Raw genomic sequence first — 26997 nt, 5'->3', positions numbered from 1 at the left:
CAGCTCATTGAACGCGATGGCCTGGTTGGAGGTGCAGTCCACGAAAGGGCCTAGCTCTTTGGCAACTGCAGAGAGGTCATTACTATGATGCGCGAGAAGACGAGGATTCGTGCATGATCGTTACCTTCCACATCAAGAGTGTCGCAGTCGACCTGGCTTGCCGACCTCAAGCTACTCAACAGGGACTCAGAAGCCATCATAAAGGTATGTGTGGACAGGGCAGAGATCAGACAGGAGACAGAAGAAATGGGCTTGGGCTTCACGCAAGGCGATACAATGCAAGAGCTGAAGAGAGGGTCTTGAACTAAATTCGAGTGTCTAGGTAGATTGCAACTTGTTGACAAGACGGCAAGCAGCAGGGCGTACGGCAGAAATAGTCTCCCACCGGCAGCAAGTATGGATACCAGCTCTGCGTCGACCGGAGGTCAGAACGTGAGCGACGATGGCTGCTTTGTTGGTTGGATGGCGGACCCCGCACTTCTCTCCGCTATTGCCAGAGGGGAATGTTAAGAAGTACGACCCTCAGAACTGAGAGGAGCCAGTCGGACATGTATTCACGAACATAAAAGGTTCTCGACGCCCGCCGGTTCGGGGCTCTGGGCGCGTCCCCTCTCGAGGAAAACGTAAGCGCAGCAACGCATGACCTCTGGAAACTTCTGCTACGACAACCCAGTTGTAGACCGACCAGCTGTCAATGGAATCTGATCATTGACGAGTGGGCTGTGACAGAAACGTGGGGTCCCCATAAGGTTCGGCCTGGAGTCGCCCGCCCGAGGTGATGCGGAGATGTGGGCAGCCAGCCCACTACGCTAACAATTACCTACCTTGATGTGTTGTGCATGGTTGTTGGGGCAAGTTTTCCGAGTCGTTCAATAGGTAGTTGAACAGTTGAAAAGACATACTGCTCGGAAAAGTTACCCCATACTCTAACATGAAATAGCGAGCTACTGGTCGCGCATTCCATGTTGACGCCATCAACAGGGAGGCAGTAAGAGAACGAGTCGGCAAAGAGTGGCCCGAACAGTCAGCTGATGAATGGATGTCTGTTGAGACGCACGAAGGGTCCGTATTCCTCTGGCAACTTTTTAGGGAAAGGGGAAGCGCCACGTGTGAAGTACGAAATGCACCCTGGCTAACACTGTCTTCTCCCATCTTCATGTCCGGCTTTCATTCAGGATCAACATTCCTGTTCTCGCACAGTATCCCGGAGTCTCGATCCTTCTCCCACCATAAATTCTTCATAATACGTCCTGTGTCTGTGGGTTGAATCGACAATTGGCAGATTGTTCGCGTCCGTTTCCGGTCGCTGGAAACAATGCCGCCCGACCGGCCCGGCTTTGTTCAACCCACCGAGAGGGTTGAGACACAGCCAAGAAAGCCCATGCTTCTTCGCGTCGTCGAGTCTTGAATGTCATGGGACAATAGAATTATTTTGAAATGAACTGGAACCGGAAACGGTTTTCTTTTTTAAGAGCCATTATAGACTTCTCGGTGCTGTTTTCTGTGGCTGCCGTGTCAACGGCTGCTAGTTCCGGTATTTCATCATAGGACCCAGACCCTTCGACGTCTACGGATATCGTTTGAAGAGCTTTTGATAACGCGACATCCATCGCTGCGGGAAGCTCGACATCTGCCAACTCGGCCGTGGTTTCACCAGCGATTGACCAGTCATGAGAATCACTGAGTCGAGTGTTTTCGCTACCACTCGTCTCGAAACATCTTGAAATGATCGTTTCCCTTCCCTTTGAACGCGGTGGTAACACCAAGATTTCAACAACAATGCGTAAAGGATCAAAGAAAAGTCGATGCATGGACATCTTTGGATGTCCAAAGCTTCTTCCAATGCAATCCGTCTCCCTTGATTGCTTCAAGTCGACTTGGGCATATCTCTTTGTGGTGATTTCATTCATATGCTTCCATCTTTCTCGTCAACCCTCATCAGCGCTTGTTCTGCCAACACACATCTCTTCTGTTTTCACTCTCTTTCCCACCTTCTCTTGTTTGTCAACCTTGTTTCCCGGGCTACCTTCTCTTTTGTTCATCTCGTACTTCTCTCACCATGTCGGACCTAAACAAACTAGTGCCGGACCCAACCAAACGATACAATCCTCTCATCAAGCCGACTGACGCCGCTTGGAAGGAGGTCGAGTACACTTTCAGACGCATGCTCGATCGACCGACTCTCACCATTAAGCAGGTCTTGGATGATCACTTTACGCCTCACGAGAGGAAGCTATTTCTTCCTGCCGTGGAACCTCGCAGTTTGAGAGAATGCCAGGAGGACAGCACCAGGCGATATCGCGCCCTGCTTGCGGGACGTTTCAAGGGCCATTTCCCCTCTTTGGCCACCAAGTTCGCCATGTTGTACTTTGGTCTACCCGTCGAGCCTGCTTTGTCTCAATTTGCCCAGCTCAGCAAGCCCTCTTTCGAAATTGACGACTGGGAACAACTGCACGAGGCCGAGGTTTCGCCTCCACTTCACTTCCTCACAGCGCATGACCGGAGGAACTTTGGCTATGATCACTTGAGAGGTTCGGGACTATACCCCAAAATTCTGCAGGTTTCTGACACATTCTCACAGGAACGGAGGCGCCGTACAGCACCATTCCTGTGCCGGCTGCTCGATTTCGCGGCCATTCTGGCGTCACTGGGGTCGCGCAGGATGACTCGGAGTCTCAGGGCCTGAACCTTCGTGGAGGGGGTAATGATGATGATGATGATGACGACGACGAAGAAATGCCAGACTTGTATCATCACCCTCGAGCCTCCGTTCCGCCCATCCCAGAAACCCCCTACGTCGAGTCTTCGGGTTACCTGGGGAGGCGAACCCCTCCTGCTCAAGTTCTTCCACAATCCACCCCGTCGATCTCATCTACAAAGCACATCATTCGAAATGACGAACTGCCAGACTTGCAGCATCACCCTCGAACCTCTATTCCGCCGATCCCAGAAACCCCCTACGTCGAGTCTTCAGGGTACCAGCCCAGACAAAGGCCTCTTCCGAAAGCCACCCCTACGATCTCGTCCGGCAAACCTCGCATCAGTTCTGCTGCAACTCCAAGCAGACTGGAAGTCCCGACTCCTGCCGGTGTCCCTGGAGGTCGTTATCAAACGGCTGCGTCGACGATTCTGCCCGCGCGCGCCCCGGGTAGTTCAGCCTCGACACCAGCGACGACCAGACCTACCAGTGTTCCCCGCGGTTCATCGAACAATCCTACATTTGGTCCAGGCACGTCGACTTCAGCCATTGGGACGGGACTTGGAAGCACCCGGCTTCCCGGTGTTGGCAGTAGCTCTCACCAGGTTCCCCCGACCTCCAATCCTGTTAGCAATCCGGCATCTTTTGCAATTGGAACGGGTCTAAACAACCAGCCGGTTAGAGCCAATTCCTCTCAGGGGTTACCGGATTCTTCTAGCATCGTCGCCGCCACTGGTAGTTCGCAAGGACGTACTCCTTCTACTCAACACTTCAAGCCATCTTCCGTTGCAGGTACAGGCCGCGGGAAAGCGTCGAGAACACCAGGGTTCGCGCCTCCTAGTATGCCCAATACTAGCAACAACCAGGAATCAGCTTCTGCATACAGCGGCTATGGCGACCCAACCCCTCGTTCTCCTGCCAAGAACTTGGCCGAGTTGTTTGGTTTTCAAGGTCGTGTCACGTTCGACGCCGCCAACCTCTCCACTCTTGAGCAGGCCAGCAGAAAGCTTCTTTCGCTGAAGCAGCGCGACCAAAGCGACATGGTACTTGACCATATGAATCGGAAAGACAAGAGCGTCGTGCGTTCTTTCAATACCAAGATACCACTTCCCTCCACCGGCGACTTGGCGAATTATGTCAACGAGCAAACCAAGACGAACCAGGATTGTGTGTGGTTCGTACGCCGCCAGGGGGAAACGACACCAACACACTGGGCGCCAACCGACAGCGACTACACAAACCATATGGTCAGATTGAGCCGCACGAACGACTTTGGCGGTTCGGACTTCGCGTACTACGCCGTGCCTCGACGCGGAGTATTCTTTGGGGCAGAGTCGCAGAGCCATACCCTTCCGTCGACCTTCCCGTGGGGTGCTAACCAGTACATGCCTTTCCTGACCACCGCCCAGGAGGTCTTGATCGGACGCCCACAGATACCTGGTGGAAGCCACTGCGATATCGTCCTGTCCGGCGAACATGACTTTCAAAAGTCGTACCAAAATCACTGGTATGGTGGTCTTGAGATTGACTATTATTTCTGGTTGGCGATGCACCCTCATGTCATCAGGAGGACGCCAACGAACATCACATCCGAGGCCTTACCCGAGGACTCTATCGTCTTCTATCTACCTGGAAGCCGGCTCAACGCCTCTACGCGGGAATTACGCAAGTGCTCCCACAAAGCTGGGGCCAAGGACCCATACGAAGACGCGCTCAGGACAATGGAGAACTTGATGCGAGTGTCTCACATGCCTGTGAAAGCTTCACAGTATCGTATCTGGCGCGGGACAGATTTTTTCAGTCACATAATCTATCCCACCCGGGCCGAGCGCAAACCGGCAGAATGGCATCACTTAGACCAGACAGCCAGGCAACAGGACCAGCAGAACCTCTCGAGGTTCATCACAGACTCAGTGAGCGACGAGCGTGAGCCTTGCCGGCTGTTTGTCATCCAGCCGGTCGACGGTGATGTCACCTGCAGAATGCTCAGCCAGGAGTGGAATAATGGACATCAAGACTTCAACGTAGATTCCCATGCGATGGCGACGTTCAAGTCCAAGGTTCGGAAACTGTACGAAGGGTGTCCCAACATCGAGTATGATCCCGAAAAACATTCCATCCTGCTCCAGCCCTTGATCCCAAGGAAGTTCGCCAATGATTGGAATCCGGCACCTTTTATCCTTCGACCGAATGACCCCGACAACCAGCTGGCGATGATCAGACGTCGCATCATTGCAGAAGAGGTGCAAATTTCAATCCTACAGGACGATAAGCTAGATTTTGGTAAGGACGTTCTCCATGTTAGACTTGTACAACACTGCTGACCACATAATCACAGTCAAACAGCTTGACAGGTCTGAATGGGGGCCTCGGTATGGCGACGTCACACGCTTCCGGGACGAACTTGGTCTCCCTCTCATCAGCCTGGCCAGAGAGAATTTCCCGCACCCACCTGATGAACGTCCAGAGCAGAGAGTACCCGAGGAGAACGCTCGTGAGAAGACTTGGTCCAAGCAGCCGAGCGTATTCGACAGAGGCATATACAACCCGTCCATCCCCATCAATGCACCGCCAATTGAAGCGATCATGAGGACGGGAGGAAGCGATACAAACTTGTACTTGTTCAACAAGAATGTTCTCACGGCGACTGAGCAGCGAGATTTGCAAGAACTGGGCTGGAAGTACCGCAACATGATTCTTGATCGCCAAAACGGATGCCCATTCGAGAAGTGCAAATACGACTATCGCCAGGGCAAGGACGTTGAGTTTGTGCAACATCTCAAGGAGAGTCATGTTGACAATAAGTGCCCATGGTGCGATGTGCAGCTCTTTACGCACTGGACTTCCCAGCAAAGAGAGGAGCACATCAAGGAGAAGCACGCAGCTCAGTTGCGCAAGATTCTGAACATGCCTGACCCTCGCTCAGCAACCAGAAAGCCGACAGTGGCTCAGTCTACATCTGAAGATCTCTGTGCCATCCCATCCACCATCCTTGGGCGACTTCAGCCTCCAAAAGGACCTCTACCGAAACTGAGCCCACCTCCGAAGGCTAATGGCAAGGAAAGCGAATATCGGTACTGCGACAGATGTGGCCGGGACCACCACGTGCTCAATGACAGGGATGAGCGTGACCACCACGATCGCACTTGTGTACCTCACGCCGAAGCAGTCGGTCGTTGTACTTTCTGCGAAACGTGCGGCGACGCCGTCTGGAACAATAAAGAGGTCAGGGATGAGTTCGCCCCGTATGACGAATATCCGCACCGCTGCAGAGGAACGTCCCATTCCAAGAAACCTTTCTGCAACAAGTGTGGCTTCTCCCTGAGAAAGCTCTCAGACGAAAAGATCGACCGGCATCGTCAGCATTGCGGCGGTTTCTTTGCCCATGTGGGTTGCTTTTGCCCTTATTGCCAAAAGAATTTCGTCGTGGACGGGAAGCAGGAAGAGATCGAGACCATCAAGAAGCACATCATAGACTGTCCCGATAAGAAGCCGCCTAACATTACACCGTTTGAGATCTATCCGGAAGGCTACTGGAAGGATAGCGACCAGCCAACGGATCCGCTCTACATCGGTTCGAATGCTACTCGGGATCTTGTTCGCCGACAGCCACGGCGCCCTGCTCCCAACCGCTTTTTGAGCTACCCGTTGGCGTGGCACGACAAGCCTGGCCCGAGTCCCGTGCAAGATCCTCCGGCAGAGTGCACCATTCGTGGGTGCCTCGAACCTCTTTTTGGTCTCACGCCGTCTGAGGTTCTGGTTCACTACGAGACGAAGCACGGCGGCATGCCCCTGAAGCAATGCCCTCTCTGCCGCCTCGATTTCCGAGTCCCGGAGGAAGAACGCAAAGCGAACGAGAACCTTCCAGAGATTCAAGCACGAATCTTCCAGGTCAGGCATATGGAATGCCACGTCTACGAGCTTTGGAAAATCTTGGAGGACAAGGACATCCCTCATATACCGCAGCGAGAGCCGTTCGGCCCCGGTCACAGCATGTGGGATCCCGACAACGAGAGGGCCGTAGATCGACGCGACAAGAGGTGCCCGTATTTTGAGAGGTGCGGAGCTATGGTGGGATTCATGAACCAGCGACAACTGAACCATCACATGGAGACGGCGCATGGTGCTGAAGACTTCGTTATCGGTAGGCAGCCGAACAGGGAAGCCGAACTGGCAAGATTGAGGGAAGAGCGCAAGAAGCAGAGAATACGAGAGGGCAAGCAGCCTATCCCAGGCACAAACACGGGTGCTCAATCAGGACCACCAGGGACTGCATCTACAGACACTGGACTCTTTGAACAGCCTGACAACTCTCGCCCTGGAGGCCGCCGGGATGTAAACCGTCCTCAGGAGTCTCAGCCTGTGACGGATCCCATGCAAGGTGTTGAGATCGGAGAGTCACAAATTCCGCCTTCTGGCCAGCGCACACCGCCTATAACCCCATATGGTTCCAGAGAGGGCCGAGGAGCCAACACGGGCGGCCATTCGGGAGACATCAGTAGAGGCGGAGGTGGCAACGACGGAGGTGGCAGTAGCAGCAACCCTCCCAAGGTTGTGGACCCTTCGACGACAAAGCCTGTGACCACGAAGCCTACTCCGTCGAAGCCTGTCCCGTCGAAGCCTACTCCCTCGAAGCCTGTCCTGACGAAGCCTTTCCCGACGAAGCCTACTCCCTCGAAGCCTACTCCCTCGAAGCCGACTACCTCGAAGCCGATTCCCTCGAAGCCGACATCCAGTCACCCTACATCGGAGCCGACAGTTAAGCCCCCAGCCAAGCCCCGGCCTCCAACCAGACCTAAGCCTTTCGGACCCGTCCCTGTTCCGACAAACGACGTCCCCACAAGCGGCTTTGTCCCTGATGATGACATGTACTGCTCACGATGCTTCCGCAAAGCCCCTAAGCGAGGCCCAAGAGGCATCAAGCGCGGTGACCCGGACAGACAAGCCCAAGTCGATGTAAGAGAACCCACTTCCTGCGCTGATGACCATGTTCATGACTGACTCATTTTTCCTCACAGGCCCACTCGGACCCGAACCGAAGTTGTCGCATTCCTGCAAAGGAGGGAATGTTTGAAGTCGATGAAGAAGATTGGCCAATCTTGCCGAGCAGAGTCGGTTGGATCAAACAGCCGAAGCAGGTCCGACTCTCCAAACTCAAGGCCGACTTCTTGGATGAACACCCTGAGCTAGCGAAGACCATGTGCCCTACAGATGGAAGCAAACGCACCAACCTGACCTGGCAGCACGACCCCAATCACAATGATAATAAGGGCAACTGGCGTCTTCCCTTCCCTGGTGATGACAAGGATGACGAGGATGATGAGGATGAGGATGAAGACGGGGTTAATGCGGATGCAGACGGCAACTTCATAAACAATGAAGAGGATGATGACGAGGACGAGGAGTACTATGAAGAGGTTGAAGATGCAGATGGCAACAAGACGATACGGCGCAAGACACGCGGGGTTCGTTCGATGGGGCTTCCTCGCGACGAAACGTGGAAGGACACAGGTGAAGAGGATGACCTGAGCGTGGCAGACTCTAGCGAGTTGGTGCCGGAAACTGCGTCTGGGGATGAGGCACCAAACAACACTGGCGATAAGCGTAAGCGCGACGAGACGAATGCTCAGGGGCGTGCCGGGTCACCCAAGAAGACAAGGGTGGCTGAGGATGAAGACGAGTTGGGGGATGCTTGAGACTGCTGAGAGGGACTGTTGATCGTGCATTAGACGGATGGCGTTAGGGTCTCTATTGGGGGCAGATCAGTAATCATGAAGACTTGTCCCATTCATAAGTACTAATGATGATGCGGGTGTTCTTGAAGACTTCGGATGCCGCAAAGTGCCCGCCGATCGCCGAAGCGGTGGACCCGACCCGACAGTGTGAGAGTCCGGGAAAAGTGGAACCACTTCACTCCTCCATCAGCCACCACCTGATTGGCCAAATATTTTCTGAGCCCATCCATCCCGCCAGGCCGTGTCGTCCGCATGATGATTCTTTCAATGTTCCCACGCTCTTGAACTTCTTGCTCGCCCGCCCACCCGACCGACGACGCCCCGATCACCTCGCCGGCTCACGACCTCCGTCCCCAGCCCCTCTCAACGGATCGATCGAAAGCTTCGCGCATGGCTCAGTGAGAAGCACCCGCTGTCGACCGCCGTCCTCGCCCTCGCTCTCCCCTCCACAGGCAGAGACATGAGCGCAGACACTGAGCAGAGCAAGAACCATGCGGCCAGCTCCCAATACGCTCTTGCGCCCTCGTCTTCTCGATAATGTGTGTCGCCAATGCCTCCACCAAGCCTCCACCTCCCCTCGCGGCTTGGTCTCCTCGCCATTAATCCTCCGGCGCGCCGCTTCCACGACGGCACCCAAGGCCGCCCCCGCCGTGCGTCTTAGTGCGAGCTACTTCCTCCCCAACAGCGTCCTGGACCGTCCTCGACCCTCAGGAACCCGAAGCTCTTCCGTCTCCGCCTCGGCCTCGATCGCCTCTTCCTCCTCCTCCTCCTCCTCCAACACACAATCCGAGCCGAACCACCTCGCTGTAACCCACGAACTCCCCCACCGCCGCCGCCAGGCCGCGAAACGTAAAGCCGCCGCCTCCTCTTCACCCGACGTACCCCTCCCTCAAGATGCCTCCTCCGCCCTCACCAGCGTCGCCGAACGGCAACCCGCCCACTCCGCTCGTCGCATCTTCTCGACCCTCCTCTCCCTCTCGAAACCCCGCCTCTCCGCGCTCGTCGTGCTGACCGCAATGGCTCCCTACGCGCTGTACCCAGTCCCCGCCTTCCTCTCCCCCGCCATCACCGAGTCGCCCTCGCTCAGCCCGTTGACGCTGCTGTTCCTCACCACCGGCACCGCCCTATGCTCCGCCTCGGCCAACTCCTTGAACATGCTCTACGAGCCCTCCACCGACGCCAAGATGACCCGCACGAGAAATCGTCCTCTGGTCAGAGGCCTGCTCTCTACGCGCGCCGCCGTCATGTTCGCCGTCGCCACGGCCCTCACCGGCGTGGGCGCTCTCTACTTCGGCGTCAACCCGACCGTCGCATTCCTCGGCGGCGCCAACATCTTCATCTACGCAGGCATGTACACCCCGATGAAGGCCATGAGCGTCGCCAACACCTGGCTGGGCGCCGTCGTCGGCGGCATCCCCCCGCTGATGGGCTGGGCCGCGGCCGCAGGCGAGACCGCCTCGGGCGACGGTTCCTGGCGGGAACTTCTCCTCGCCAGCGACGGCAGCTCCATCGGCGGCTGGCTGATGGCCGGTCTGTTGTTCGCCTGGCAGTTCCCGCACTTCATGGCCCTCTCGTGGCCCATCAGAGAAGAGTACAAGGCGGCGGGCCTGCGCATGCTTGCGTGGACCAACCCCGCCCGCAACGCCCGCGTTGCGCTGAGGTACAGCATTGCCTTCATCCCCCTCTGCGTGGCGCTTTGCGCTGCCGGCGTGACGGAGTGGAGCTTCGCCGTGACGAGTTTACCGGTCAACGGATGGCTTTCGTGGCAGGCCGTGCGGTTTTGGAAGTACGAGGGCCACAAGGGCTCGGCCAGGGGTCTGTTCTGGGCCAGCGTCTGGCATCTGCCCGTCGTCTTGGTGCTGGCGCTGCTGCATAAGAAGGGCATGTGGAGTCGTGTGTGGAATAGTGTCATGGGCAGCGACGAGGATGAATGGGAAGACGACGAGCTAGACGAGATGCCTGTTACTCTACCCGCCCCGCGCAGATAGTGGTAGAGGCGGCAAGCATAGAACTTGCCATGTATCATAGTGTGCTCTTTTGTCATGGAAAGAAGCGGTTCTATCGGGAGGGCCTCGGTCTAGGATCCCGGGCTCAAGATACCGACCTCACTCTGTAGCTTTGTGTTTGTGTGTGTTGTTACGACTAGAAGACGCAGCTGACCGAATAGACGTTTCGATTGTGAACTTCAAATCATTTGGTTGCATTTCTCCGGTCCCTCCCCCTTTTCATACCAGCCACCATCATCTTGGTATCTATAGATGCTAATGTACACAACCATGACTCCTTGGGTGCTTCTCCGCCCGTTGTCATTACCAAGGCAAGTCATACTGCCTGTGTGCTGTTGTCCCCGTCTCTCAAGCCACCCTGTTGGAGGAGCACGCACTTTCCACCCATCTTTCTTGTCAACGGTATATCCGGTTGTATCGGCCATCCCAACGCCTGCAACGCCACCCCAATTGTCCATGAACGGTGCAACATGGGCCTAGGGCTAAAAAAGGAAATAAAAGCAAGATCCTGTGTAAAAACGAAAAAGCCTCCGAGTTCAAACTTGTTGTTGTAAACGAGCGTTCAATCATTCTGATAGAAAGGAAACATAACGACACCCTCACATGGGATGTTGGCCGCCACCGCCGGGACGGTTGATGATGGCGTCGATGCCCATGTCCACGCTCGGCAACCTCTGGCCGTGTTGATACATTTGTGGGCCGGGTGAGACAGATGGTGACTGGCCTGGGTATCCGCCGTTGACCGAGGCATTCGAGGAAACAGAGCTGTTGTATCCGTGATGGGCGCCCGCGTGGCCGTAGCCGTATTGTCCGGCATGGAGAGGTTGGAGATGTTGGGAGAAGGAGGTGACGTAACCGGCGGCCGAGGTGGTGCTGCCGCCGCTGGAGTGGCCGGAGGACATCTCCGGGCTACTGTAGGACGCGTCTAGCTCGTCAACTGGGGTTAACCCGAGGCCGCTGATGCCGCTGTCATCGTCATACCCTGGTGGTAGTGGTTGCCCCGATTCCAGGCGCTCCCGTCTGGCCCCGGCGCGGGCCGCACTCTGAAGATTCTTGAGTCCGTTGGACATGCACTGCAGAGGCTTGGTTAGCAGATGAGTCGTACATCTCGTTGGTGTCATCATGGTTGAGCATACCTTAGACTCAACAACGTTCCACTTCTCTCCGGTGCGTGCTGCGAGAGCAGACCAAATCTCCTTGCGCATGCTCATGTACTCCTTGGCCAAGCGTTCGAGCTTGCGGTTGTCCCAGTCGTCGGCACCCTTGCGCTCCATCAGACGCTCGTGGCGCTTTCTGCAGGCGTTGGGGGTCTTGTTTGGGAAGTAGGCCATCTGGATCTGACCCCAGTTCAGGCCCTGAGAACGGGCCGAGAGAAGTTGTTGGTCGTCCTGCGGCGTCCAGGCCCCGGAAGAGGCGCGGTGCTGCAGAGGAGGTACCGAGACCGGGGGTGCGGCCACCGGGGCGTAGCTTTCGTAGGTGGGCTGGGGCTGGGGCTGCATCGGGGCTGAAGAGGAGGGCACCGTGTAGTAGGTCTGCGGCATTGACATTCTCTGGTTGTACATGGCGATGGGGTTCGCCGCGGGAGCGAGAGAAACAGGCATGGAGTTGATGTAGCGGTGGTGGCTCGAACTGGATGCCCGCGTGTGCTTGGGCATGATACCGTGGGAAGATATGTTGTAAGAGGGGGCAACTAGAGAGTTGCCGTCAAGACGTAGGATAAGAACGAATGCAGATTAGAGGATTAAGCTGCGAAGAGAGAGTTGAAAGTGTCGAAAGTGAGAGTTTCGTTTCGTTGGTGTTCGTGCCTCGCCTGGAGGTAGACTCAGGAGAGAGGCCGATGATGGATATAGAGTAGTAATAGAGGAGCGAGATAGCGAATGGAGATGTGTAAGTCAGAAGAAATCTAGGAAATCTGGCTTAGGAAATGCTACGACGATGACGATGACGAAGACTTGGAAGGAAAAAAGGAAAAAGGAAAAGAGACGGAAAAGGAAATGTTGTGAGTTGTTGTGAGGTTGCTTGATAGACTGAGGAACAGGAGGGTCAGAATCAGGTCGAGGAGGCGGATATTGGGTCTGACTTTAAGCAACATCACGGCCTGCCGGGGGGGACAAAGAGGCGAAGAAGCGCGGTCGAGATGAGACCGGGGTGGTGAAGATGTGAAACAAGACAGCATGGCTGCAAAAGAGCAGAATCGCAGCCATCGATGCCATGAAACCCGTCTCGTGTGTCCAAAAGAGCGGGCGTCCAGACAGAGGGCGGACGACATTGGCTGGAGGGATGGTGAAGATGGGCGTCTGTCTGGAGTTGGGCGCGTAGAACTGGCCGGGTCTGGAGGGCGGCTACGATGGAACTTGGCATGATCGGACGGCAGACCGGGGTGCCGAAGAAGGGAGCATACGGCTCAAACGGGAAGAGATTGGGGCCGGGAAAAGAGGGTCGAAATTAGCAAAAGTGTTGGGTATGAGTAGGCGCCAGCCTTGCCGCGGTTGCGAGGCTCCATCTGGAGAGGTTCGTCTGGGTTTAGGGCTAGATCATGCCACGACATACGTGGGGTGTGGCCGTCGATCAGTCTGCGGGCAAGGGTAAGCTTGTTCTGGGGAGCTGTTGGTACTGCTGGATTGTCAGTCTGTGATATGATGGTGTAGCAGTGAGGTTGAAGGTGGGCATGGGCTTGAGCATGAGCATGAGCATTGAGCCGCCGGAGTGCGTTGGAGCGGACTTGAGACCCCACAGCGGCGGCGAAGTAGCCAATTGGGGTCCGGGACGAGAAATGAGGCAGGGGAGGCGCATTGCATTGGAGGCGACTCTGCTCTCTCTGTCTCTCTGTATGTATGCGCGCGCGGCAGGGTACGTAGCCAAGATGCCTTGCCGTAGACTTGCATCAATGGAAGGAACGAGGGCGAGGACAATGTTGTGGTTGTTGGCGGACGGTGGTAGCGGCAGCAAGCAAAACCCATGCCTATGCCTGGAAGCGACGCGCATACCGATTGACGGACAAGGGGTACCTCCAACGACTCTCTTTCTCTCTGTCTCGCTGGCTGGCTCGCTCGCTCTGGACGGGTAGCTCGCAGAGCAGAGCGGGTCATTGCATGGAATCTTGCATGCGCATAGCTGGATTCAGATGAACCACTCAATGATCCAATGGCACAGAGATGGGCGAGAGAGAGGCAGAGGGCGAAAGAGAGGGCGAAAGAGAGGGCGAAAGAGGGCCTGGTGTTGTTCGAGCGGTTGTGCGCTGTCAAAGGTGGAAACCACGAAATGAAGGTTGACTTAGACGCGCGCCTGGAAGGCTGAGTGGAGCTGTTCTTAGCTTTGTGGGTAACGGTGGATGGCGGCCGGGCCTCTGAGAGGCCAGGGCTGGAAATAGGCCCGCGCTAACTGCTTTCTGATCGACGTCTTGGTTCCACCACGGGCCGGTGTTTCTCCACAGCAGCTGTGGGTTCCCGTACCTTAGGTACCATTCAGTGAGTGTTGCCAATGCAGTGTCCCTACCACGGGCCCCGCGACCTTTTTTCTTCACCTTCTGGCCTCGCCTTCAACCCTTTTTTCCCTTCCCTCGCATCGCCGTTTTCCGCAAGACGACCGAACCAACACAAGACAAGGGTTCAGCATGGGCACTTCATCTATCTCAGACAGCTACCGTGCAGCGTTTCTGCAGAGCAACCCTCGCTTCCCCCACACACAGCCGAGCGCTTGTTTCTGCAGGCGTCGGTCGAGGTGACGATGGCGGAGAAGAGACGAGCAGAGACCGTCAACCTGACCGCTATGCGCCGCCTCAAGCGCGTGTCGTTAATAGAATGTTTGTGTGCGCAGATCGCCAACGATGATTCCACTCGGATCGCTTGTGACGTCCATGGTCTGCCGCTGAACAGCCTCGACAATCCCCTTGATACCCCGTGTCTCTCCCAGCCTGAGACCCTTTCTATTTATTCGCAAAGCAATGCCTCCATCGTTTGACGTGAGGCAGACAGGCCATCACCGCCACTTGCAAGACATGGAAATATGATGATCCCGCAGCCTCGAGAGGCGGACGTTTTCCTCGAGTCTCACGACTGAAGATGGTCACAGATGTGCCGTAGATCAGAAGTCAAAGCTGGACGATCCTCGACATTCCAGACAGCACGGCAGATAGATGGTAGCGGCGATACTGCGGAGATTCCCATTGCACATCTGCGGTCATTAGCTAATCGTTGAAGAAAACCCACGAGGACGGTTGTCCATGGGTGGCCTACCTTCCGTCATTTGTGGCTGATATCAGCGCTCAGCTCCGGCCCTGCCAAGACACAAGCCGTTGACGGGGCTCTTTGCTCATTCCCGGCGATGCATTCCAGAGTCGTTCGTTGACACTGGAATCCAGCCAGGGGTCGAGTCAGAAGGTCCAGCCACAGGTGCCTGACAATTGCCGGTGGCAAGCCCGACGGAGGAGTTGAGGCTAAGGCTGGTGCTAGCAGTTCTAGATGTCGACACGCACACCTGGCTCATCTCTTTGCCCCTTTTCGTACCTGTCAGAAGGCAGTTAGGCCCAATTGATCCTCGGAGCCGGGACTCTTCACGAGATGGCGGCGGCCAATAGGGGAGGTGCGGGGTGCGCCTCCCGCTGCTAAGGTAAGCCGGCAATGTCGATGAGGGGTGTTTGCCTCAGCATCTTAAGAACAGGTAAGGTACCTTACATTGCTTACCTAGTCGGATGCTCTGGCCCCTCCAGCTTCTTCCTTGGTGCTTTGGGAATTTAGAGTGTAAGCATCCCACTGAGCTGTGCTTCACCACGTGCCCGGAGCATCCTCAGGTACCTGAGTACTTGACGCCGGGCGTTTTGGCGTTTGGCGTTTGGTGTTTGGCATCGGGGACATTTCCGAGCATCTCAGACTTTGAGGGAAATCAGGCAGATCTGCCATCTGTGCCCGAGATAGGCAATTACCACAGCTCCTTTGTCTAGGCCAAACCCGACTGACAGCGACGGTTCCACGAGGCTTACACGCGTCCCCACCACCTAGCAGCCCGGGCAGTGGGTGATGTGGACGGCAATCAACAGTGGCTGCTAAAGAAACCAGCCGGATTTACAACGGGATATTGGAGAATCCTCAAAGAAACCATCCGCCGCCACCCACGGCATTTCCGCATGGTGGTTGGTGCGACCTCCAGCCTGATGATTCCTCGCCAGCCTGCCTACCTAGCTCCCCCAGATGATCCTCCAGGCCCGACAAATGCGATAAGGCCCAGGGTCCCCCCCTGCTACCTCCCCCCATCTGGACTTCCTCATGTTCGTGTCAACAGGGGGTCAAAGGGACTTTTGGTGTTTGCTGCCCTTTTCCATCTGCTCTTCTTCATATCTCACCTCTCCCCTCACTTCCTTTGGTCAGCAGCAGCCTTGGCCTTGGCTCTGTCTATTCACTCTTCAATCCTGAGCATTCACTGCACTTTTGACTCAGGTTTAAGTAAAACCTCCTAACAACACTACCCAAGGCAAACCAACATTCTTACACACAAAAAGACAGCTGTCTGAGACAAAGGTAAGCATCTCTGCTGAACACAGCTACCCCTCCTCCGCATCTTACTGGAAGAACGCTTTTTCAAACCATCATATGAATGTTTGTCAGATCTCCCAAGCTTACACACGCACGTCCAGCAGATCCCCTACCCTCTGTTGTTCTTCCCAGCTGGGAGGACAGCCTTGAGATTGCCGCTCCTGCGTTTTCGCACTACTCAGGGGTCTTTGATCCATTCCCGTCACCTTTACACCTAGATATTTCCCACAAAGCAGCTTCTGCTTACTTTCTCACCTCAACCTGACAAAAACACCAACACCCTCCCAAAAGTGCAGCCTTGTGCAGACCATCTACACTGCACCGCCAGCACCATGGATTCCGATACCAACTTCACCCACTCCGCCTCTGAGGGCTATACGACGCGCATCATGGACATCACTGTCGCCATGCCTGCGACCCTTCCCACCCTGTCCATGCTGCTGTCTCTCCTTGCAGGCTACCTCGTCTTGTGCCATTCTCTCCGCTTCAGACGCATCAATAACCTCCAGAAGCGAATGGGTTACACCGACCGCGCTTCCCTCGCGCGCATGACCAACAACGATGCCCAGCTCATCCTGAAGCACATGATTGAGTTTGAGTTCCCAAAGTTCTACACCTTGGCTCTCCAGTTCGCCATCTTCAAGGTATTTTTCCAATCGTTCCCATCCATGATCAAATTGGTCACTCAGTCAATCTGACAACACCACTCCAGACCTACGGCTTCGAGACCATCTCCAAGCTCATCGTTGCTACCAAGAACCTCGCCGACCCCAAGAATGCTCAGAAGCGCTACGAAGACACCGTCATCATCTTTGGCGAGTTCTCCATGAACCCCCCGACCTCGGACCGCTGCCTCAAGGCCATCTCCCGCATGAACTACCTCCACAGCGGCTACAAGGCCCGCGGCCAGATCTCCAACGCCGACTTCCTCTACACCCTCGCCGTCTGCGTCACCGAGCCCACCCGCTTCATGCAACTCTACGAGTGGCGCTCCCTCACCGACATGGAGCTTTGCGCCATCGGTACCCACTGGAAGGCCCTCGGCGACTCCATGGACATCCAGTACAAGGGCTACCTTTCCCAGGACTCGTGGGCCGACGGCATTGAGTTCGCCCGGGACATCACCGACTGGGCCAAGCGCTACGAGATCGACGCCATGAAGCCTCACAAGAACAACATTCAGGCCAGCGCCCAGCTCATGGAGATGATGATCTGGCACGTCCCCAAGTTTGCAAAGTCTTTTGCCCAGGAGGTTCTGACCGTGCTCATGGGCGACCGCATCCGCGACACCTTTTGGTGAGTACAGTACTCGTGTGCCCGGCTTGGCTTGCTTGGCCTGCCTCCGCTCTCTCTTACACATGAGGACTGCCGCTGACGTTGAGATATCAGCTTCGCCGAGCCCGGCATCTACGCCTGCTTCACTGCCTACGCAGCCCTCATCACCCGTCGCTTCATCGTCCGCCACCTCATGCTCCCTCGCTTCTCCCCCGTCGTTTTCTTCTCTGAGCCCGATCCCAAGACCGGACGCATCCAGCACCATGAGTACCTCGTCCACCCCTACTACATCCCCGCCACCTTCTGGAACCGTTTTGGCCCGATGAGCTGGATCACTCGCATCCTGGGCGGCACTGTTCCCGGCGCGGAGAAGATGATGCCCGAGGGCTACCTCTTTGAGGACCTTGGCCCCAAGGAGAAGATGGGCAAGGGCGTGGAGGAGCTGGCTGAGGGTGTCGAGGACCTCAAGTCTCGCGGCCGCGGTGCTTGCCCTTTCTCTGGTGCTTGTCCCTACTCCGGCTAGCGGCTTTGCCCGGCGATCCTTTTCAGTTATCCTCTTTCTTTCTGATCCCTTCTCTTCTATTCTTCGCTCGCAGGCCTGATGGCATTCGACATGAAAAAGGTGGATTGGCATTATCACGAGCAACGGCTTCCCGTTAGATATACACATGGAGCATGGAAGCTTTACCATGGGGCGTTGGGGTAGCGATCACAAAGCAAGGAGGGCTCGGGCTTTTCTCTTCTTTTGTATCATTGTAGATTCGCTCTTGGCATCGGTCGGCTGCGTACAAATCCAGCAGGCCGCTTATACATATTTCTCTCAAAACATCCGCTCTCCAATTTCCCCGTGCAATCGCTGCCACGGGCTTCAACTTGCGTCGCTCTCCTGGGGGAATAATGCTGCATCGGACATGCTATCATAACTTCATTACCTCCACACCCCATGGGGCCGAGATCTCCCCGAGTCTGTTGCAACAGCTCGAATCACGATCCAGCTATGCCGAGACCGACGCGGCCTTGACTGCCGTACGGCGTCATGCCCGCACTCATACTCGTACCCGAGTTGGTCCCGGTACGCTCGCGCATCCTCCGACCCTCCATGAGCCCACGCAAACCGCGCTTTTGCAGGCCAATGACGGAGCTCAGCTCGCCGCCCCAAATCTCGCGCATGCCTCCACGCTCGGAATCGCCAATTTCGGAACTCCATTCTGACCCACTGACGCTCGTCGTGGCACTGAGCTCGTCGCTAGATGGTCGACCTGAAGACATGGCCGTGTTGATGCGTAAACCTCCCGCGCGAGAAGAAAGACTCTGCAGATCTGCACTGCTGCCGTTCTGAGAACCGTCGGGATAGAGCGGGGAGCCCATGGCGTCGACGGGAACGAAGAAATTGGGATTGAGGGAGCCGTCGATGCCGCGACCGCCACCGGCTGCCATGGCAGTTGCGTTGAACACGGCGGCCGCGTTTCTTGAGTCGAGTAGCGCGTGAAGACGTTCGACGACCGCCTCCAGCAGACCGTCGATTTTGTATGGTCGAGCAATCTGCAGAAGAGAGCAGAGGATAGGAGGCGTACACAGGGGAGACGACGGCGGCGGCAGCGACGACGTGTAGAGGAAGTGAAGCAGAGCCTGGACCGTCAGGTATGTGTGAGGAAGGTAGAGGCACCGAGGTCGCGAGTTGGGCGGCAGAGATCTCGGAGTCGGCGCCGAGTTGACGGTATTCGGGTCGGCACCACCTGAACCGGGAATGGAGAACGAGGCCGCGGAGGCGCTGGTCGGAGCTGTGCTGGGAGGCTTGGCCGATGACCCAGACGAGAGCACTGTGCTGGCCACAGAGTTCGTGCTCTCGTGGGTGTTACGAGATGGCGTGATGGTCAAGACGGAGTTTCTGACCGCACTGCCTAGACCGGACCGCAAAGTCATTGCATCGCTGCCGTCCTGAGTCGCCGTGCCCTCCCGCAGGAGCTGGACAAAGTAAGGACCCCAACGCCGGGCGACGATCCTGGAATTAATAGGTATTCTTTCTCCATGCAAACACAGGATATCCATATCGGACAGCTCACGCAAGGCAAGTGCCTTCTCTCCGAGTTCTTCGGCAGCCTTCGAGTGGAAGCGTCCGCCTGCTGTAGAACCGGCCTTCCTCGCCAAGCTCAAGCCAGGCCCGGTGTAGGGGCTGCTTGCAGACACGAATCCGGACATCGGGCTCGTCTTTCTCGGGTTGTCGTAGAAACCAAACGCTTCCAGCTCGACCATGCAAACGTTGGAAAAGTTGATTCGCCGATGATTATAGTCGTCGACGAGACTTCTTTTCCGGTTGCCCAGGATCACAAAGGTATTTCTCCGGTTCCATAGCACACCACGGTTCCAGCTGCCTTGGCTAAATACGGCACCGCCCGCATCGATTCGTGACCAGGTCAGCGTCTTCAGATCCAGAGCCCACAGCGCATATTCTTGCTTCGAAGATGTGAGATATGTGCCGCTAACAACAAAATATGTGTCGATCACGCCACCGTTGGGAAATCGCAGACCCGGGGGTGAATAGGAGCCTGACATGGGCTTTTCTGTCAAAGTTCCGTCCGAAGATCTGATCTGAAGCTCGAGCTTGACGTCCAAGAAGTTATAGTTGGAGTAGATCAGCATCGAGGATCCGGCCTCTCGGGATTCTTGGCTCATGTTGCCGCCCTGCTGGAATCCATTCAAGCTTGACTTGCCAATACGCGTGCTGACTGAAGGAGGCAATGGCGCGACGACGCTCCGATAGGCGCCGCAGCTCTTATCCAATGGCTCAATTGAGGTCCACTTTAGACTGCGCAGGTTGAACACGCTAATCTGTTCGATGTAGTGGTTGGCGCCATCCTGCCCACCCACGACCACCATCTCAGCGCCGCCGGAACCATCAATGTTGATTCCTATCCTGCCTTCGTTGGGGTTTCCTGATGATGGGTTATGTTGAAGGGCCGACAGCGGCGCCTTGTGCGATGTAAAAGTTGCCGAAGTAGGTAGGATGCAGGCGCAATGCGCGTAGCGACCCTGAGGAGCATCCTGCGTAGGAATAAACGTCCACTTCCGCGTCGGCACATCGTAGATATAAATGTCGGACATGACCGTCACCTCGGGCTGTTGGTCAGGACCGGCGCCGGTTTGGTTAGGCGTCGGCGACATGCCTCCGTAGCAAACCATCTTGGTGTCGCCGAGAGGGCACATGGAGTGAAAGTAGCGCGGTGGTGGGATGTCGCCTGACGCTTCTAGCTTCGACCAATGCCTGCGGATAAGGTCAAGTTCGTAGAGATCCGACGTCAGTGGGGCCGGCCGGCTTCTAGACAGTATTCTTCCTCCAAAGACGTATAGCTTGTCGCCCAATATGGTCGTCGTGGCTCCGACGAGCGGGTGCGGCTCTCTGCCGGTTGTACGGTGCACGTTGCACATGAGGCCGGACAGGTGCGCCGATGATGAGGGGGTAGGAGTGCCAGCGGCTGAAGGAGCTCTGTTGGGTTGGGACGAGGGTGAAGGGCCTGCAGATAACGGGCCATTACTCCGTGGCGTCAGATTTTCACGCATCTCTTCGCCTCCATCTTGCCTGGACGAGCTTGCCAGGCTGCTCTGGCTGCTGGACATGTCTGCGTTGTATCCTGTTCCGCTGCTGTACATCTGTGCTCTGTCCACCGATATGCTTGAGTCCATCGTACTCGTGCGACTTTCCATATCATCGGCCGGAGCCTCTTCGATAGCACCAAGACTCGCGTAGTTGTAGTGTGTGGCAGCAGGGGTATCGGGGCCGACGGGCGAGGTTTCTGGTGGCGGTTCGGGGAGGGGTTTGGCGAGACTGCTCTGTAGGCTCAGACTCCTTGCATGCTGAAGAGCACGAATCTTGGAAGAGCTTGAGCCTGGAATGGGCGTCGGCGTCGCGGACGGGGGCGGAGAGGGGGAAGAAGTCAAACTCGGGGAGTTGCTGTTGAAACCGAGGCGGGACAGTGACGGCTGTCTGGATAGCTTGGAAGAGTCGTCTCTGCTCGGAGCGAATTTCTTGAAGCCCCGATAAACGCCGGAGAGGATATCGGCCGTGGTCTTTCCGGAGGGGGGCGACCGGTCCTGCTCCGTCTCCGAATCGGAAAAGCGGGAGAGGTCTGACTGATTCGAGGTTAGTCCCGAGCCAGACATTGCGGCGGTATCAACCCGCAGGCTGCATAAACAGCCGCAGCAAGTAGCGCAAAGTCAAATCGGGTTCGGAAATGTCGAGGGGGGAAAGCTCAGAAGCTCGAAATGGAGGTTGGGAGGGTTTGCATGTGGTGTAAGAGGGGCGGGATCGTGGGTATGGGGTGATCAAGCGCCAGAGGTCAACAGGGACCGGTCCAAGACAAGATCGTCGAGGTCTGCCGTCGACACCAATGCCATAAACCAGCGCGTGCCCCCCCCCAAAAGAGAGCAGTAACAAGGACGGGAAAGGGGATGACCGAAGCAAAAGAGGAGCGGTGGAGGCGGAGGAGCAAGCGACGGTCAAGTTATCGTTGCTGTTGTTGGTGGTGAAGTCTCAACAACGTAACGACAACAAGACCAGGCGAAGACACAAGAAGACGGAGAGAGAGCCGAGCCGCAAAAAACCAGAAGCCAGGTTAAGATGAAAAGAAGAAAAGAAGCGAAAAACAGAGCTATCTTGGATCGAACGGGGACCCTGGATCAAGCGACTCAGCCAAGGATGATTCGTTCGCCTGACTCTGCTAGGGCCCCTGTCCGGATGACGGGTACAGCTCTGACAGTGGTTCTGGCGGCGGTTCCGGCTGGGATGCTGACCGAGGCTCCAGCTTCAGTCTACAGAAGACTGGCTAACGGTTGTTTGTGGTTCTCTCTCAAGAGGCGAGTATGGTATGCCTTGGTCTCCGTCTTTGTCTCTTTCTCCTGAGTGTGGTGAAGGTGTGTTGTGCGTGTGTTGTATGTGTAAATGTGGGATATGTGTGGATATGTGTGTGTGTGTGTGTGTGTGCGTGCGAGTGTCTGTGAGGTGGACACGCCTGGCTGGCTGGGCTGGGCTGGGCTGAGCTGAGCAGACAGGCCTTGCCCGTATCGTTTTGTGCGTGTTTCTGGGCTGGCTCTCCGTTTCTGCCTTTGCTCCCCACAGTTGACAGAAAGCGGCGCACAAGAGATAGAGTGGGATGTGGGCTGGGTAGTGGAGGGCTAAATGGGACAGGATCAGGATGGGGATGGGGGATGGGGATCAGGAGGGGATTAGGACCTGGCAATGGGCCTGGGAGGAGGGGAGGGGACGGCACGAGGCAGAGCAACGCAACAGCACACAGGGCAGATGAAGGGCAGCGCGGAAATCAGAGTTGGATAGACAAAAGCGCAAGGTACGCACCTTGAACCGGGGAGGCGCAGGGTGTCGAATTCTATCGACGGGGTTCGAGGACAGATTTGGTCAAGACGGATCGCGGCGCGGGCGACTTTGGTCCCGTCGAGACAAGTCGATCGATTCCAGGAAGGTAGGTAGGTAGTGTATTCGAACCAGGCCTGCTGCGAAGGAAGCGAGTTGTTTGCTGCTTGCCGATGCTTGCTGCAGAGACGGACGAATAGCCGGTGAAGCTGATCAGGTCAATGGCGGAGACGACAACGATGTGACGACGACGACGCACGACGGAGACCGCGAAGGCGCGGCGGGCAGGCGAGCGACCTGGGCCACGGCGAAGCGACTCAGGGCGCAGGAGAAGGCTCAGGGAAGCGAGTCAACCAACTCAATCCCCAATGGTCGGTCGGTACCTAGGCTCAAGGCGAGGCAAGGTAGTCCAGTCCAGACAGGCAGGCACGGGAGGGTACAAAATCAGAATAGAGCGTCGTCAGGGAAGGGGGTGAAAGAGGAGCGCCTCAGCCAGCAAGCAGTGCTGCGTGAGAATCAGCGGTGACAGCGCGGCGGTACGAATACTGGGTATGTGGTTCGTAGCGTGTCGTGGCAGGCGGGCAGAAGACAGCGGATTGAGTCTTGACGGACAGCGGCAACGGCCGGCGCTGGCAGCGAGACCACCAGCAGGGTTGCAATTGGTAATTTCCAGATGCCTGCCCTGCTCTTTTTGGGGCCTCGGGGATGTGTGTCGAGGAAAGCCAGTAGTTAGTTGGGGGTGAGGGGCTTCTTGGAAAGCGAAAAAAAAGATGGCGTCTTGGTTCTGGCCGAAGACTGCGAAGGGGTGTGTGTAAGGCAAGGAAGGTAAAAGGCAAAGAATGTACGAAGTGACTGCAGCGCGTGGGAGCCGCGGGCGAGCAAGGTAAGGCGACAGAGTACAGAGTACAGATAGAGATACGGATGGATAGATGTTGCTCGCTGCTCGTTCGTCCGGCCGGGCTGGGCTGGGCTGGGTCGAGCGAATGGCGCACCACGCACAGACTAGAGGCCGGTCAAGAGTTGAAAAGCAGTTTGAAGTCCGACGCGGACGCGAGGGAAGAAGTGGATTATGCGGGTCGAATGCTGTGAACGAGAGGCTCCGGGGGCCTCTGAGCTGGAAGAAGACCCGTGTGAGTATTTGCATGTACCACTACTGCCGGGAGATTGTGCGAATGAACACATACATACGCAGCAGACGCGGACGACGGCGGCGGGGGTTTGACGGAGAACGGACAACGGAGGTCGGGTTGGGGGCTAAGGTAAGGTAAGGTTGGTAGAATGGAGGGTGATGATGAAAGGAGGAGAGGGAGAGAAGGGCAGATGAAGAAGGTGATGAGCGTCAACTTGCAGTCGCTTCTGCACACTGCAACGCGAGGCACACCGTGCAGAGCCTTAGAAACGGCAGGCTAGGAGGTAATAGGACAAGCCAAGGGCAGAAGCAGAAATCGGAGCGCGGCAGGCGATGCGGATGCGATACGATAGGTAAGGTACTGCAAGGCAGCGTCTAGTGGGAGGAGGTCGATACGCCGATACGGAGCATGGCGATATGCATTGCGACGGCGATGATGAATATGTGCGATGTATCCGCACGGAGAGAGCTGTGAGAGACTCCAGTGTCTCCTCCCAACATGGGAAAATGTGGCTCGGAGATGGGCTTTTGGGCACGGGATTGGATTGTAGGGCGGAGGGGAGGGGAAAGGGGGGCCATTTGTGCAGATGTGACATTAGGTAGGTAGTGTACTTACTGCGTGGAGGTCTCTGTGCACAAGACTGCGGCACAATTCAGTTGCTGTGTATAGCGATACTCCGCATATGCAAATTAAATTGGAAATATCCAGTAGTACCTAGCAAGGCGCCGCGAATATGGTGAGGTACCGCGCGCACGCACATTGGAAAGGGGCGGTGGCAGTTACTTTGGTCCAACGTGCCCTCCAAAGTGGAAAAGGGGACGATGGGGCGGGGGAGCGAGGCGGTTAAAGAAGAAAAAAAAAAAAAAAAACGAGGAAAGGAGGGGAAGGGAAGAGGTCAAAGTTGATGCAGGACGCAAAGTCAACGGTCAGGTTGATGAGGTTGAAGGGAGTGCCTGGTCCCATGCTGAGAACGACTTGGGACTTTTGGCTGGTCAAAGCTGTCAGCCATCGCTTTCTCAGCCCAGCCACAGCGAGTAAGGCGGGCGGAGGCAGGCGTCTGAGGCATCCGAGTCGCGAGTCGTGAGGTAGGTATCCGTATTCAATGTGGAAAAGGGCTGCAGATCAAGCAAGACTGGACACACACACTTGCCCTTGCTTTTCCGTTAGGATAGCGCGCTGCGAGGACCAAAAATCATACTGAAAGCATGTGTTGCAGACCGTCGAGATATTCCAAAGAACCAAGACAAACACAAGAGAAAACACTACTAAAACATCCGATGCAACCAACCTCGCTGGAAAAAGCCAGGGAGGTGTGGAAGCTATTGCTGAAGCACAAGCACTCGGCACCTCGGACTTCCATGTGTGTAGCGAATGCTTGATGATCGAATATGCACTAAAGGAGGTGGATGTATCCGTACCTCTTCTCAGTGTTTGTTTTATGCATGCAGCATCAGGGAATGAGCGCATTGACCTCCTGGTCCGCGCTTTCCAGACCGGAAACATCCCAAACGGTGAGGTACGTACTGGTTCCCGGCACCAGCTGTCGGGACCCCAGCATCCAGCATCCAGCATCCAGCATCCAACACCCAGCCCCCGGCCCCATCAGGCGTCGCTCGGCCCCTCTATCCGCGGGAGCAGACGAGAGAAAATGAAAAGAAGAAAAATCGAAGCACCGGTTAATTAGCATTATCGCAACCTCGCTGCTCCTTTTGCTGCCCGACGACCATTCCGACTGCGAGATATACCTACCATGTGTGAATACCTGAGGTACGGATAGGTACTCGTACTCTCTTAAAGTACGGATACTTTCTGGATCCTTACCGCAGTACCTACGACACGGTACCTTACATGACAAGACCGACACCGTCTCTCTCTTTCTCTCTCCCGCCGGGCGGTCCATGCACACCTTCAATTGGAATCCTGCGGCTGCGGTAGGAAAAAAAAAAAAACATCAGACGATCGAGCTGCAACACAGGACCCTTTTTTTCTCCGTTCCTTCTCTTGCAGAAACGTTGCGCTACGCCTCGCTGTGTGTGCCACCAGTCTGCACCATCCCCAATCCGCTCAGCGAGACAGAGGGGAGAACATGACGGACGACGAGGAGAACCACCACCGCTGTGAACCTTTCTTTGAACCGCCATCCTGGTCTCCTATCCTTGCCAGACAGAGGATGAATCGGCGCCACGTCCCAGTCTGAGTGTCTGGTCACTCTCTGCTGCTTGGCGATACGGAAACCAGCTCACAGGCAGTTGACTGCACTGCTGCTCTAACAAACCAGCAGAGACCGCAAACCAGACGTGCCAGACCGAGAAGAGGAGAAGCTGGCAGAGTGACTTGGAGCGGGCCAGGCCAACAAGTCACCGAGCGAGGGAAAAAGGAGGCAGATGCCAGGCAGGCAGCAAATTCATGGCAACCTGGTCCCTGCCCCTGTCCTGGTCCTAGTCCCCGTCGACACCGCTCGTCTGGGCCTGTCACGCATTCACGCCGTCTGCCCGCCGCAGTTCCAGCCCTCGAGCCCTCTCTCTCTCCGTCCAGTCTGTCCACGTTGTTGGCATTTGCCCGTCTGTGGCCCGCTCTCCGTATATCACGGACAGGGCCTATATGCCACCGTCGACGTCACGTTAATCTCAAAGAACCGCAACTCCTGATGCTATCATGCTATCACACTCCTCGCGATACTAGCTAGACCAAGCAAAGCACGACCGGCACGAAAATGACGCTGCCATACACCCAAGCTTCCCCTCATGCCAAACGCCCAGCTCGCCGTCGGAAACAAACAATGCCTGGCCTGTCAAGTCTCAGGCGAGCCATCCACCCCCGGGACAGGCATCCTGCCGACCCGGGCTTCTCCCATCCCCATCCACCTTCCTGGTCCTGCTGCCGCCATGTCTCGGGGCACTTGGGAACCGGAAACCTCTCTCCTGCGCGCGCGTCGCGTCAGCGCACAGTCGGGAGCGCAGTACGCGGGAAAAACGTGGGAACCCGGCCAGTTGTCATTTGGTGGATGTCAATGTTTCAACCTTCCCCAGCTGTTCCTGGCCGTGGGTTACCGGAATCTGGAATCTGGAATTGTTCCTGCCTCACTGCAAGCCCGGAGGACGGTGCTGCCTCGTGTCACGCCAGGATTGTGCTTGCTTCTATTCCCTCCCTAGAAGGCACACCACCTGTGCCGCGCTTACTTCGTTTGGTCGTGTGCTATATCTACTACGAGTCTACTATTGCCGCGGCGCGTCTAGGCCGTCCAGCTCGGCGCGGACCCC

The 26997-nt window shown here is 56.3% G+C and overlaps 6 protein-coding genes across 6 annotated transcripts; 3 read left to right on the top strand and 3 right to left on the bottom strand.

Annotated features, from left to right (window-relative positions):
• Positions 1-2059: 2059 nt before the first annotated feature.
• Pclo-1 (Protein piccolo) lies at positions 2060-8394 on the top strand (the record flags this gene model as incomplete). Its single annotated transcript, XM_036643366.1, has 4 exons — positions 2060-2531; positions 2582-4981; positions 5037-7654; positions 7717-8394. 4 exons carry the CDS (start codon positions 2060-2062, stop codon positions 8392-8394), a joined length of 6168 nt encoding a protein of 2055 aa, XP_036491374.1.
• Positions 8395-8924: 530 nt separating this feature from the next.
• Positions 8925-10421, top strand: CGCS363_v011516 (Protoheme IX farnesyltransferase; the record flags this gene model as incomplete). The annotated part of the gene is made up of 1 exon (XM_036643365.1): positions 8925-10421. One exon carries the CDS (start codon positions 8925-8927, stop codon positions 10419-10421), a length of 1497 nt encoding a protein of 498 aa, XP_036491373.1.
• Positions 10422-11038: 617 nt separating this feature from the next.
• On the bottom strand, positions 11039-12094 carry CGCS363_v011515 (uncharacterized protein; the record flags this gene model as incomplete). Its single annotated transcript, XM_036643364.1, has 2 exons — positions 11039-11512; positions 11576-12094. 2 exons carry the CDS (start codon positions 12092-12094, stop codon positions 11039-11041), a joined length of 993 nt encoding a protein of 330 aa, XP_036491376.1.
• A 237-nt stretch (positions 12095-12331) lies between these two features.
• Positions 12332-13399, bottom strand: CGCS363_v011514 (uncharacterized protein; the record flags this gene model as incomplete). The annotated part of the gene is made up of 4 exons (XM_036643363.1): positions 12332-12466; positions 12520-12770; positions 12990-13052; positions 13108-13399. The coding sequence occupies 4 exons, from the start codon at positions 13397-13399 to the stop codon at positions 12332-12334; spliced, it is 741 nt and encodes a 246-aa protein (XP_036491375.1).
• A 2900-nt stretch (positions 13400-16299) lies between these two features.
• Positions 16300-17765, top strand: mpaB-0 (Mycophenolic acid synthesis protein B; the record flags this gene model as incomplete). Its single annotated transcript, XM_036643362.1, has 3 exons — positions 16300-16611; positions 16680-17263; positions 17357-17765. The coding sequence occupies 3 exons, from the start codon at positions 16300-16302 to the stop codon at positions 17763-17765; spliced, it is 1305 nt and encodes a 434-aa protein (XP_036491378.1).
• A 461-nt stretch (positions 17766-18226) lies between these two features.
• Positions 18227-21400, bottom strand: ral2 (the record flags this gene model as incomplete). Its single annotated transcript, XM_036643361.1, has 1 exon — positions 18227-21400. The coding sequence occupies one exon, from the start codon at positions 21398-21400 to the stop codon at positions 18227-18229; it is 3174 nt and encodes a 1057-aa protein (XP_036491377.1).
• Between the last annotated feature and the right edge of the window lie 5597 nt (positions 21401-26997).

Source organism: Colletotrichum siamense (assembly GCF_013390195.1).
Source record: "Colletotrichum siamense strain Cg363 chromosome Unknown KSG_Cg363_contig07, whole genome shotgun sequence".
Lineage (NCBI taxonomy): Eukaryota > Fungi > Ascomycota > Sordariomycetes > Glomerellales > Glomerellaceae > Colletotrichum > Colletotrichum siamense.
Note: the sequence above shows the minus strand (reverse complement) of the source record. Positions and strands in the feature narration are given on the sequence as shown.